Source organism: Xenopus laevis, chromosome 8L (assembly GCF_017654675.1).
Source record: "Xenopus laevis strain J_2021 chromosome 8L, Xenopus_laevis_v10.1, whole genome shotgun sequence".
NCBI classification, from domain to species: Eukaryota; Metazoa; Chordata; class Amphibia; order Anura; family Pipidae; genus Xenopus; species Xenopus laevis.
Window position 1 is genome coordinate 70,335,924 of NC_054385.1, and position 14,389 is coordinate 70,350,312.

Genomic DNA, 14,389 nt, shown 5'->3' on the forward strand with positions numbered 1-14,389 from the left:
CCACAGCTTGTTTATATACACTATTGTAGCGCTTTTGAAGCAGACAAGTCGGTTTTAATAGTGCAGGACAACAGTACATTATATTTTCATTACATTAAAAGACTTTAATTTTTTGGTGTTACTGTTCCTTTAATCTACAACATGGTGGTTACTGCATTCACTACCACGTGTAAAAAGCTTAGCTGAGGCAGAGCAAACAGATGCATTGATGTTTTACACACATATATATAAAATAAGAAACAATAACTTTTTTAAAGCTTTTATTAATACAATTAAGTAATAAGAGAGTATTTAGCTGTATAATTTTAAAGTAGCAACAGTGAATACTACAATGATGCAAATGAATCCTGACCTTAATGCCTAATTTTTACATAGTTATTCAACAATACTAAAATGTGTGCGTGTTTTGACCTTTGCGATTAGATGCCAACATGAGTTCAGAGCTTGTTTATGCATGATCAGAACAATAAAACCATTACCACATTACATCGCTCCCTTTAACGTGGCACAAAAGACACCTTGTAAGACTTAGGAACATTTGCAAATCCAGCCATTCTGGGGGTGATGTCAGATTCTGTGATTTGAGTCTCTGTGGTGAGTGTGAAGTTCTGCAGGATTGTTGTAAGAAAGAGAAAGAGCTCCATCCGAGCCAGTCCCTCTCCCAAGCATATCCGTTTACCTACATAATATTAAAATAAGAAAGACCACATTACTGCTAACTGAATAGCCAAAGAAAGGATTAAATCCTGCCATATCAGTTTGCACAGGAAGTAGTATTATTTGCAGCTTACTATAAACATTTGGAATAGATACTGATATACAGTACAATTGGCAGCATAGTTTACAATTTATTTGTAGCTATTATATTTGCAAGAGACAAAATTACCTGGATCCTTGGATACTTGACTGTCTAAACAATAGATTTACACGTCACATTACCTTAAACAATACGATTTTTACCTGTAGAAAATGGCATAAAAGCATCATTCTTCTTAAAGCAGCCAGAATCATCTAGAAAATGTCCTGGGTTAAATTTCTCTGGTGTTGTAAATTGTGTTGGGTCTCTTAGGACAGAACACAGCATTGGATAGACATCAGTATCCTGTAAATAAAACCATAAATGCAGATCATCAAGAAAAAAACAACCATTGACCTTAAAATTTGCTTTGCTGGTGGTTGGGCTGCTCAGAAACATTAGAATAATAGAAAAGACATAATGGATTTACATTGCCTTAATAAATAGACTGTCTTGAACAGAGAAGGAAAAAAAAAAAGTCAAGTTCCAAAAGTTAAACAGTAGTGATGAGCAAAACTGGCATGTTGCCCTGAAAAATTTACAAAACTGTGCAAAAGTTCTTGAATTTTTCCCCAAAATGTGTTGAAGTCAATGGGAATGCAAATTACACTGTAGTTCATGTGTTTGTACAGTAGCTCTGCAATAAGTTATGCATTGCCCTACCTTGGTATAGAAGCTCCTTTCCACTATGCCATGTTTCATAGGAAAAAAAAGGCTTGTTGCCAATTTCTTCCAAAAACGGCACCTGAACAGCTACTTAGACAGAGGGTGGGGCTGGGGAGTACTCTGATCCGATTGGTTGATATGGAAGGCATGGGGCATAATAATGATATCAGCTCTTGGACATTTTGCAATATAATTTTCTTCACTTAAGTTAAGTTATTAATTTTAACTGTGCCTAGTGCATTTTAAGACCTGCTTCAAGGTGGAAAATTTTTGAAGCGAAAATAACTTTCAGTTAGATGTTTTATTATATATGCTACGATAATTCTCTCTGGAGGATGATGACATTAAACGCGTTGTAGGTGTGCAAAAGCTATATTTTTGTGCATATTGTTTTCATTATTACGCTTCCCCTAACGGTGCTTTTATTTCTAATTTGTAATATCTACAGTTGGATGCTTATATAATGTCTTGGATAGCCAAGCAAATATAGATGACTATTGTATCCATGGTGTCATAGATCTATAACTTCTTTATTAGCTAAAGGGGGCCTTAACTAATGTTGGACTACAAAGTGTTTGGACTAAAAAGAAGTCTGAAGATCCTTTGACTTTTTTCTTTTCTTTTTTTATTACCCCAAGTGTCATTGCACCTGTTTAGGCCCATGCATGTAGCTTTGTACCTATTTTTTTGCACTGTACTGCTCATATTATGCAGGGTTCATAATAAACAAGCATTACAGTATCTAACTTGTTGTTTGAGATGCTTTCCACCATTATTGCAGGATCAGCTTAGAGCAGGGGTTTTCCATTAGGGCTCACCTTAGCTCATAATAAATTGACCCAAGTTATCAGCAAGCAATTTCTATTCAGTTTTCCTGGATGTTTATTAACTTACCTTTGGAATTGTGTATCCTTGGAATGTAGTGTCCTTTATGACTGAATGTGGCAGATTCATTGGAAGAATATCACTGAACCTCTGGATCTCATGGATGACAGCATCCATATAGGGCATCTGGCTCCTATCTTCAATATTTGGATTCCGATTTTGACCAATGACAAGATCAATTTCTTTGTGCAACTTTTCTAGAAGCAAATAAATAATGAAAAATTATATCAGTAGTTTGCTATACCTGCCATAATTTTGAATGCTTGCAATGTATGCTTTGCTGGATAAGAAGTCTTTCCATACTGTCATGGTAAAACATGTTTTTTTTCAAAATGCATCAGTTTATAGTGCTGCTCCAGCAAACTTCTGCACTGAAATCTGTTTTTCAAAAGAGCAAACTGTTTTTTTAATATTTAATTTTGAAATTTGACATGGGACTTAAAATATTGTCAGTTTCCCAGGTGCCCCCAGTGATGTGACTTGTGCTCTGATAAACTTCAGTCACTCTTTACTGCTGCATTGCAAGTTGGAGTGATATCACCCCCTCCCTTCCCCCCCAGCAGCCCATCAGCAGAACAATGGGAAGGTGACCTGATAACAGCTCCCTGGTGGGAGCTGTAGTAAAAACCCATGTCTCACTGCGACCCCATTCAGTTACATTGAGTAGACATTGACAATAGCCTGTCCATAGTGCAGCACTGGCTCTTTCTGACAGCACATGACCAGGCAAAATGACCTGAGATGGCTGCCTACACACCAATATTACAACTAAAAAAATACACTTGTTGGACTAGGAATTAAATTTTACATGGAAGAGTAAATTATTGGCAGTTTAAACACTGTAATTTAGGAATAAAAACGACACTATAAAAATCATGACAGAATCCCTTTAAATAAGACGTAAAGTCTAAAAAAAATATGGCTAGAAATGCAGTATTTTATATAGTGAACTTATTGAACCAGCCCAGAGGTTTGGTCACCATTGTTAGCATGACCAATGCCGCCTAAACCTGAAACTGTCACAAATTATTGCTTTTATTTAACTGGAGTACCGTCTTTTGTATTTAAGAAGTGTCAATGTAATCTATGTTGTGTACATTTGATCATACATCCAGTGTAATTGCAGCCTGTGTGTATTTGAACCTATGTAATTGTGTTCAATGTGTTCAAATTGGAAGGAGTATTGCTCAGCATAAAAATTACATCTGCATTTAATACATTTAGCCCCTGGAACTATTAATGTAGCCCACAGTGGATACCACCTACTACGTTGTAGGTGGTGCAAGGAGAAGTGCTTAGCAAAGCCCCATGCAAAAGTAATTGGCACTAAGGGTGCAGTTTTTAGTAATCCAGTTCAAAGAACTGGGAACTTCATGATTTACTACTAACCAGATACTAGGAACTAGCTATCATATAAAAATAGTATTTGTTGGTTTTATCTTTGCACTTTTAGGAAAGAAACCAGCAGACATATTTTCTTGTTTTTATCTTACATACGTACAGTATATGCAATATTTCTGTGAAATGGCCTGGTAGGCTCACCTTGTATATGTGGGTATTTCAGAAGGAGGAGAATGCCATTCCTCAGAGTTGAACTGACAGTTTCGGTCCCAGCAAAGAATAAGTTTAGGACAGTCACCAACAAATTTTTCATGTTAAATTCAGATTTTGGATTTTGGTTTTCCTAAAATACCATATATATATATATAGTAGAATGTAAATTATTCTAACAATACATAAATCATCATTAACATGATAAATAAAAAATATTCCTATAACATATAAATAAAATGTTTAAGTGGCCGGTGTGTTAAACATGTTTTACATATCCTACACCATAGGATATTATAAGAACTACAGGAAAATGGGGTATTACAGAAAATGGATATGTACCCACCTGTTGCATTTTAATGATAAAACAGTCAATATAGTCTCTTGGAGAATTGAAATCAATGGACTCCTGATTTTTCTTTACTCTTTCTGACACAAATTCTAGCTGTCTTGCAACAACTTTATCTATTTTTTGATGAGGTCCTGGTATGTAGTTCATAATAAAAGGGATGATTTGCTGGAGCTAGAAAGAACAGTTAATAACCAACTACTGTACTGTTACACAGAATGGAAAAATACATCCTAAACTTCTAGCCAAAAAGGAATATCTTAAGTTTTGCACCAGTTTTACTTTTGCAACCTTTTTTGCCTGTATGTAATGAATGCTAAGGATACATGTGTTACACAGTTACAGTTACATAATGAGAGTATCTCTAAGGTTCTCTGAAATGTCTTTTGCTGGCTGTGTCCTACTTTTGTATCACATGCTCTTGATAGGAGTATACACCCACATCTTGCCAGTATGCAGACCCTCCTTTGCAGGTGAAAGTTGCACCCATTTTCCTGGTTTTCACTAATCTTACCAAATCTGTTGTTTGAAACAAAATTTTGCACTTGATAGCAGCTGCCATACTATGAGTCTGGGAAAGGATGTTTGTATTGTGGATAAAAAAGATATGGCAGAAATATCCCAATTTGTGAATGTTGCTCTCCTTTAGTAAACAAGCCTTATGGTTTCTGTTTGCAGTCATGTTGTGATTTAGTCGCTATTGCCTTATATGGCTTGAGTTGAGAGCAATTGTGACCCATTTATAGAATGTACAATATGCTTTAATGGATAATCCTTGAATATATTGTTTTATAATACACAAAAGCCATGAATATCTTGTAAATTATATCCTTATAAACGGTGAGTTCTGATGTCATCAGTTATAAACGGTGAGTTCTGATGTCATTTCTGTCACATGACTCACCAAAACTTGTGTATTATAATAAAGTACCCCCAGTTGCAAAATATGAGGGTATTAGAAGTTACCTTGGAGTTCCATGACCTGTATAAAAACATGAAACTCCTTGGTAACTTATAATATCTTTATATTTTACAAGAGGGGGTACTTTATTCACTATATATTTTTTGCTTCTTGCTTTTTATATGCTTTTTTTTTGGTTTCCCCATGCATTTTTACCATGTGTTTCTTCCATTTCCTTTCACTATTTTTTTTACCTAAAAATGTACAGGGAAGTGGGCATCTAACGTGCACTATATGGGCAGAATGGGGATACCTTAAGGTTATTATTCCCTCCCAGTTAGGTAATTAGGTGGCAGCTATATATATTGTTACCAATACTGCTTTGAAATATACTATATTATTATATGTAGAAATACTTGCTCTTCATAAGTGCAAAGAAGTTATCTTTTTATTTTGGAAGTGTCACATTAAAGAGTATAATGTAAACTGTATTACCTGGCCCCAGGTGGAACTCATCAGCTGAAATGTCTCATTAAACAAACTGATAAGCTTTAGAAAATCTGCATTCTCATATTCAAATCGGTTGCCAAAGACCACTGAGCAAATCACATTGGAGACAGCCTGATTAAGGATATTTTGTGGGTCTGTTGGAGTTTCTGTATTAAAAAGATTGAGAGTTAAATGGCAAAGAAACAGATGTAAGTTTGAAGTTTTAATATTCATGTCACTCTGGAACAGCTCTCAGGGCTCTCAGTCCCCAACTCTTTCCACATTTCTCCTTTGATATATTAGTTGATATATTTCTCATCTTTGGCCCTGCTGAGCAAAATTCCTGGGTTTCATTAAAAGTTGTATTTGTGTTGCAAGAAAGGTAGGCCTAAAAATATACCATGAATATGCAGTAGTTTGTGTAGGGAGTATAATCCAAGACTAACTGGAATTCAAAGTGTGATTAGGGATTCTTATGTATAGTTCACAAGTAATTCAAATGCTGTTATGGATTTAGTTGAACCTTGTTTTTTCATCACATCTTTTTGTATGGTGCTACTAGCACAGCATATAGACATACGTTTGTATTTGTGTAGTTCCACTTGAAGGTATTGTGCCTCCTCCTTAATTCTTTCCTCAATGCTTCGTTTCCCCATTCCAAAATCCCGAAGAGTCATAAGAGAAAAACGCCTAAGCTGCTTCCAGCGCTCTCCATTGCTAAAAACAACACCTGTAAAGAGGAACACAAGTGAGGAACTGTAAGTTTGTATGATCATTTTCTGATTCTCATCTCATACTGTAAAATTAGAAACTATATGGGAACCAGGGTTAACATGAGAATGGAAAATGAAATTTTGCATCCATGTATATATACTGTATGTTGTAATTGAAGACATAACCTGCTCCATAATGGATATGTTTGGTTCATTACAGAATAAGGACATGATAATTTAGTAAATGGCAATTAACATTCAAACCTTCTGCCTTTATCAAAGAAGTGTGTTGGAATATGTCTTCACATTGCCTAAGATATGCTGCTCTCTTGACCATACTATCTAGCAGCCCAGGATCTTTTAATTGTAACAGGGACATTTAATCCCAACATTCAGGATGATGATGTAGATAGATAGATAGATAGATAGATAGATAGATAGATAGATAGATAGATAGATAGATAGATAGATAGATAGATAGATAGATAGATAGTTTTGGACCACAATACAAGGGTATTTCTGAGGAAAGAGGCCACCAGTTTAGACTAGAGGAACTGAAATGCAAAAATGCGGAATGAAATGCCTTTCTGTAATTTACCTTAAATATGCTAAAAGATATATTGATACATTAAATAAAACACAATAGGATTATTTTGCCACCAATATGGATTTATGCAGCTCAGTTACCATCAAGTACAAAGTATTGTTTTATTATTACAGAGAAAAAGTGAGTTACAAAGAAAATTAAAAAATTTTATGAAAATGGACACCATGGAAGACAGCCGTCCCATAATTCCATAATTTGAAGCTTTCTGTATACTGGGTTTCCAAATAAGGAATCCCATGCCTGTATATGAACGTTTGTATTACATTGGAAAGTGCGTAACTCCATTCCGGATACGCATGAACAACCACAGTTCTGCTATCTGGTTGGCACTATCCTCAGGGAAATCTGAGATTCCTCTGGTGAGACATTTTTTGCTACATAAACATCTTTTACCCTCTCTAAGGGCGATATTGATTGATCATATCCCTCCACTGCCCAGGGGAGGTGATAGGGCTAAAACTCTATTACAAAGAGAGGCCAAATGGATACGGATTCTTGACACAATTTCCCCCAGGGGGTTAAATGAAATGCACTCTCTTTCATGTTTTCTATAATGTCCTGAATATGACAGTACAGGGTTTTATTGCCTTTAAAAAAGTGAGAGTGCTGTTGGTTTTAACAGTATATACCCCTGTGAAGTCACACTATTGTCCTTGAGTATCCTAGGACCAATGAAACTCATTGGGTCGTTGAAACTGGTTTATCTATGAAAGTTGTGTGCTTACGTTTGTGCTTCACTTAAATGCTTTAGGTCACAGGTTAACTCTCTAAATTTTCTTAACAGATATATTTGATACAATCTATGTTTTTAGAAAGTTTTTATATTTTTACCACAACAGGGACATGTATTGCACTATGGCACTCTGTGATATAATAATTACAAAGTTTTATATTCACATGATAAATTTGACATAGTTTTACACTGTATACACATAACTATAATATATGGAGGTTTTTGGTTTGTTTGAATAATGAAGGTGGGGCATCACCTCCCATCTGGAGCTATTATGACTAAAGTCTTTTTAATGGTGTACTGACTATTGGAATGATCGAGTATGGGAGGGCACTGGATGAACTGGTTAATCAATGATAATTTTTTTTTTTACATAAATGGGCTTCTATTCTATTAAGCTCTATGGGGCAAATTCACTAAGCGCCGAAGCGCCGAACGCTAGCGTTAATTCGCTAGCGTTTGGCATTTTCGTTACTGCGCAAATTCACTAACGAACGCTGGCGTAGTTTCGCTAGTGTTACTTCGCACCCTTACGCCAGGCGAATTTTCGCTAGCGATGTAACTACGCAAATTCACTAACTTGCGCAGTGTACTGAACGCTACCTTTTACGCTAGACTTCCTTCGCCACCTCAGACCTGGCGAAGCACAATAGAGTAGATAGGGATTGTTTGAAAAAAAGTCATATCTTTTCTAAGTCCCAAAAAACGCTGGCGTGTTTTCTACATTATGGGTGATAGGCTGAAAAAGATCGAAAAATGTTTTTGCGGCTCCCCTCCTTCCCCCCTACATTTCCTGACTCATGGCAACTTACCTAGACAATGGGCACATGTGTAGGGCAAAATAAAAATTTTATTTGATGATTTGAAGGTTTTCTAGGCATTTGTAGTGCTGATACGTATTCCTCCATTGAAATTTGAATTTCGTGCCGTATGCAAATTAGCCTTCGCTAGCATAACTTCGCTTTACATAGCGAATCAATGCTAGCGCAACTTCGCAACGTTACGCTACCCCTGAGCGCAACTTCGGATTTTAGTGAATGTGCGGAGCGATGGCGAAACTACGCCTGGCGAAGTGCGGCGAAGGGCGGCGAAGTTGCGCCTGGCGCAACTTCGCATCTTAGTGAATTTGCCCCTATGTGTGAGAGATCCCCAGCCTTCTTATAGTAAATTTGTGTTTGAAATTTAGGGGACACAAAGAATATGAATATTACATGCTAAAAACCTGTATATTATAGGAACATTTATTGAGATTTTACAATGTGCACGTTAATTGCAATAAGTAAATGAGGGGTAATGGTTTAACAAAGATGGTTGCACTGCTTTGTACTGATTGGTGGATTTGGGGATAAAAGGTGTGTTTTACTTTTAAAGAATATCCTGATGACGATCCTCTGGGATCGAAACGCGTAGATATATGGTTGATGGAATAAAGATCCTATGATTTTTTATGAAAATGTAGCCATGAGTGCTTTCTTCCTATGAACTGAAGTTCAACTTGAAGTTTTCGGTCCACGCAGGGACTTTTCTCAAGGCGTGGACCAAAACGTCACGTCGGCTTTTCATGTGATTTTGTATACACCTTTTTAGTGATTTGGTGTTGCTGGTCTTTTTTTCATTATCTAATTTATTTACCTTGTACCTAAGGCAAACTTTAAATACGGAGTGCTGCCCACACAAAGATCATTTTGTCATTTTGCTAAGAAATTAGGTGTTATAAATTATGTTCTTACCAAAGCCTCCAAAGATCATGTCCGCTACTACCAGCTTTCCCCTTCCACTGAATTCCTCTGCTTTATCTATGAGGGCCTCTTTCACAGCCTGGTAGCCATTCAGGACAATTACAGGTCTTGGGCCCAAGTAGAGAGTGTACACAGGACCATGCTGTTTACCAAACTGTTGAAAACAATGTGATAAAAGAAGAAATGAACCCATGATGACAGACAGGTTGTTAAAAAATGAGTAAACTTTTATACATAAAGACATAGCAACATCTTCAATATCAGTACTGTATTCAGTATTTATATCCTATAGTCATATATTTGCACCCAGCACACTTGGAAGACTTGTGCTTTGCAGGGGGGCTCCTGCCTAAGGGCTTAAACGAAGAATTTAATATGTCTTGCTTTTTATAAATACAATTGGCAAACTTTGCAGAACGTGCACCATCCTTAAAGAATATCGAGAATCCGTGTGCTGACTACTCTTTCTCTACAGATTGCTTTTTATAAATAACTAGTTTGCTCTATTAACAATTGCTTTTTTTCAGTTACAGATAACAGAAGAACATAATCTTTTACTAAGCCACAGGGACAGGCATTTTTTCCCCTCTATATGTAGGGGGTAGTAACCTTTAAATCTTTTTTGTATTTATAATTCAATGTAACTATTTATGTGTCTTTTAGGTAATCTTGTTGAAATGTATCAGATTTGTCTTCCACTATCTGGGATTTCGACACTGTATCAATTTATGAGTTAATCACAGTTTGCTATTATGGACTTTTAAATTAATTCCTACAATTTGAAGTTATGAAAACCATCTTGGAATTGATGAATTTTGTATCATAATAATTTTTGTATGTATTTTTTCACATTGTATTATACTTAATTGATTCCAATCACTTTAATTGGTCTCCCTTTAAATGTATCCTTACACTTTGATCCACTATGCTTGGCAAACATTGCACTTTCGCAGTAAAAAGTTTTTGCAAGGGCTTGCCCTGCAACTAAACGCCTTGTGTGCCAGTGTGCTTTTTTCTACTTGGATTGGGAGGTTGCCGTATCCTCCAAAAACTGGGCACCATGCTTATATGTGAATATTAGGGTATATGAGCGCTTATCTATTACGGTTCCTGCCATAAGCCAACATGAGAATCTTGCCTCAGGAGGCAGCACCCTGCAGGTTACCATTACTGTTCCAGGTAATTTTAAGAGACTGAATATTTATTATTAAATCAGAATTTTAACTCTTCTAGTGCAGAGAGGGCAAATGATCTCTCTGCTCTGGCAATGTGCCTCCATATACCCCCAAATACATAAATCCTTTAACATCTTCCTTGCCATACTATCATGGAAGATCACACAACTCGGATTTATACCCTAGTAGATTTTCATCATACCCAAATAAAAGATTAACACTTGTGCTGCAAGGAGGTGTGTGTGTATGTGTGTGTGTGTGTGTATATGGGAAGGAGACTGTTTCCCTGCTGAGCTAAAGTGTTGGAGAGAGCTCCAAGTAACTGGAAGAGAAAACCCCTCCTAAGAGACTGAGGGGTAGATGTATCAAAGAGTGAAGTTAGAGATCTCCACAGTCTGCAGAGTGAAATACCACCTCTCTCCATTAATTTCTATGGGATTTTTTGATAAATACACCTTTAAAAATCCCATAGAAATTAATGGAGAGAGGTGGTATTCCACTCTTTGATAAATATACCCCTGTGTGTTAAGTGAGAGTCTAAAAGAAGATTCTGGGACTTGCGACGTCCAAGGCTGTAAGTGCTGGAAAAATTGTGTTACTGTGTACCTGAATGATTCAAGTGTTTTGGGTTTCAGGACTCGAACTCACAGAAATGTGTTTTTTGTTAAATAAGAACTAAGTTTATTCAAGTTCGTTCGAGGTGACCTTTGATAAATAACCAACTTGATGTTCAAATTATTTTGTCTGTGGCCTATAGGTATATACACTAAGGGGCAGATTTTTGAAGAACCATTATGAATTGATTGATTGATTGATTCTAAAATGTCCACAGTGATTTTGAAATATATTAATTAAAATAACAACTTTCAATTGAGAACAGCAGAAAATATTTGATAAAAGGAATCATTGCCCGTCGGCGTCAGTGGGCTTTGTTATTCTGAGATATCAAAGGCATGAAGCGTGATACTATTCAAATCGATTGTACTGGAAATGAAATGGAATTGATCAGGCTAAAAAGGACAGTTTTTTTGTAACCTTCTGTATTCCACTTCAGTATCTGATTTGACTTCACAGGATTCAAATCAAACAGACTGCTATTTGCAACTGCACTCTTACTATTTTGCACCTATAAGCTGCAGTCTGTCTAACGCTTAAACACAACCTAAACATTGGTATTTTATGAAATTCACTTGTTAATAATTATTTCGTTTTTAATTATTGCATTCTTACATTTAAAGTTAATGCTAACCTCTGTAAAAGACTTCACCATTTCCCCCCTTTTGATCTGCAGCAAGTTACCAATGAGAGGAAATGGAGTTGGTCCCGGGGGCAGATTCCGCTTCCTGTACATTGAATTCCATGTTGAGTAGATCACCATGCAGGAGATCAGCAGAATAAGAATCAATGTGCCCAGTCCTGTTATATCCATTTTGTACAAGCTGTTTCTAGTCCCTCTAAAACTGTGGGTGTATATATATATATATATATATATACACAGGGATGATATGCGTATTAATATTTAATCTCAGACGTATTTCTTGTACCTTGCTGAGCTGGAAGTTCACGGAAGGTTATTAACTGCTGAATCATCTGATAAAATGGGATTAGTTTAACGAACACATATCATTTAACTACCTCATATCATGTTCCACCATTCAAAATTTGACATTTTCTTTATGAACTGGTTCTTTCAAGCTAAACCTTTTGTTGGACTACTTCATGCTGTTGTGAATACAAAGAACTTGTTTACCTGCATTAGATGAATTAAAAGTTTAATAATTCCAACTTTTTAAAAGCACTATTAGTTTCTGGCAGGCAAATTTTACAGTGGTGACTCTTTTGGGCTTTTGATACATGCAAGATACCCTTGATACAAACAAGCAGGGCAAATAAAGGACTCTAATTAAGAAAATGGCAATTGAGTATTTGGACATGATATTTCATTAGGGTTCATCTGGTTAGAAGTATATTGCCTCTATTGTTAGTTACAAATGATTTAAATCACATCTAACATATGCTAATGCCTCTTATAAATTCCCAGTAAAAAGTAAAGGGAAATAAGTGTGATACATCCATGTTGTATATTTTTTTAAACTTACAGTGTTTATACATTTCAATGTTTTCATACAGTTTGGTGATCTCTGTCCCACAAAGGGTTTTTAACATTCAGAACCCAACAGAAGGAATTTTGGAATAGTTTTAAGATTTACAACAAGAACTCAGGATATATAAGACAGAGGCTGTTAGCAGAGATAGTAATCTCCTTAAACTACTGAGCTACTATGAATGACTGTCTAACAATCCTTCTGCTGCAGAGATCTCTTTTTTTTTAGTCCTGGAGTGGACTGATAGATTCCCTGGAAGTGCAGTTGTTACAAGTCCAGTCCTGACCAGGGCACTACCTATAAGGGCTTTGTATCATCTCCCTGTGCCTGGGAGGTGTTTGTCAGGTAGACAGGTTCCCACACACATTTTAAAACACAGGCAGGTTAATAGACCCTAGTGTAATATAGGAAACAGGGACCAATAAGAAAAATAAATAAAGACAAATGGTGGCACCCTAGAATAAAGCTATATATTGAAAGGTTTTCTGCTTTGTATTAAATAGATAAAGATGCTTTTGGAATCAAGACAGAGAACAATGAATCAGGGTAGCCTGTTAGCAGAGTTAGTAAGTGTGTATGTATATTGTTATAAACTGTATTTGTATATTTATTTTTATTTAATGTTACTTATGTATGCAACACTGTACAGTAGAACAATAAATGAATAGAATGACAAGGTGTCAACATAATAATAAATAAAAAGTACAGCTACTTTAAGATTAAATTCTAAAGTGACAAGTGGAAGGATGTCCATGCTCCATAGACCTATGTCAAAGTAACACTTCCTTCCGCCAGGAATATTCTCATTCATTTTGGTTAGAGAGGTATCGGACTAATGTGTGGATATCTTTTAACAAAAAGGAGTGTAAAGCTGGGTATGCAGTTTGGCAAATTTTAACCATCTCAACATGTTTGCCTGGTTACAATTTTAATGATCTAATTTGTGTGACTGCACATTCAGGCCTTAAATTACCCCTTAAATTTTTGATGTACAAATTTTGTCAGTATAATGGAATCTCTACCACATATTAACTGGGACAGACTTTTCATATGGTTAAACTTCACTTCGATAAAAGGCATTGAGAGAGGAAAACATCATTTTACCTCTATATTGACCCCTGCTAGTGCATCAATATAAGTGTACAGTGCAGTTTTGTGTGCCGATCCTCGGGAAGCATATTAATGAGCCGAGAGTGTGTAGTTGGGAGATGCTGTGACGGCACATTCTCTTAATGCCTTTAAAAACGACTTGTCCACTTTTATTTGAACCCCATGCCTTTTATGTGAACATTGCCTATTGAAACAGAAGACAAACTACAGTTGATACAAATTACACAGCTTCTCAAATTTAGCTGTAACAAATGTTGAAAAGTAGAAAAATTTGACAAGACTAGTTTGAGAATACCTGGTGGGATAGTGGTGTGGCAGGGACATCTGCCGCTTTCGCTCATCTTGCGCTGATTCCCATTTGATGCAAGCTTGTGTCACTTCTTGGTTTTGACTTGTGTGCTGTGTCTGATGTATATGAATATTTAAAGGGACCACAGCCAATTGTTCTTTTCCCAATATAGGTCTATTTCTAATAGTTCCTAGGTGCGTTTCTAGTCTCTCTTGTCTGTTTCTGACCTAGACTGTTCCAGACCTTCCCTAGTTTGCTGCCTGTCCTGATCTCTGCCTGTT

The 14,389-nt window shown here is 36.2% G+C and overlaps 1 protein-coding gene across 1 annotated transcript; it reads right to left on the reverse strand.

Annotated features, from left to right (window-relative positions):
- Positions 1-249: 249 nt before the first annotated feature.
- On the reverse strand, positions 250-12,047 carry cyp2a6.7.L (cytochrome P450 family 2 subfamily A member 6 gene 7 L homeolog). Its single transcript, XM_018230244.2, has 9 exons — positions 11,854-12,047; positions 9,421-9,583; positions 6,218-6,367; positions 5,644-5,804; positions 4,245-4,421; positions 3,890-4,031; positions 2,357-2,544; positions 961-1,102; positions 250-679 (listed from the first exon to the last, which is right to left on the reverse strand). The coding sequence occupies exons 1-9, from the start codon at positions 12,031-12,033 to the stop codon at positions 498-500; spliced, it is 1,485 nt and encodes a 494-aa protein (XP_018085733.1). The 5' UTR covers positions 12,034-12,047; the 3' UTR covers positions 250-497.
- Positions 12,048-14,389: the final 2,342 nt, after the last annotated feature.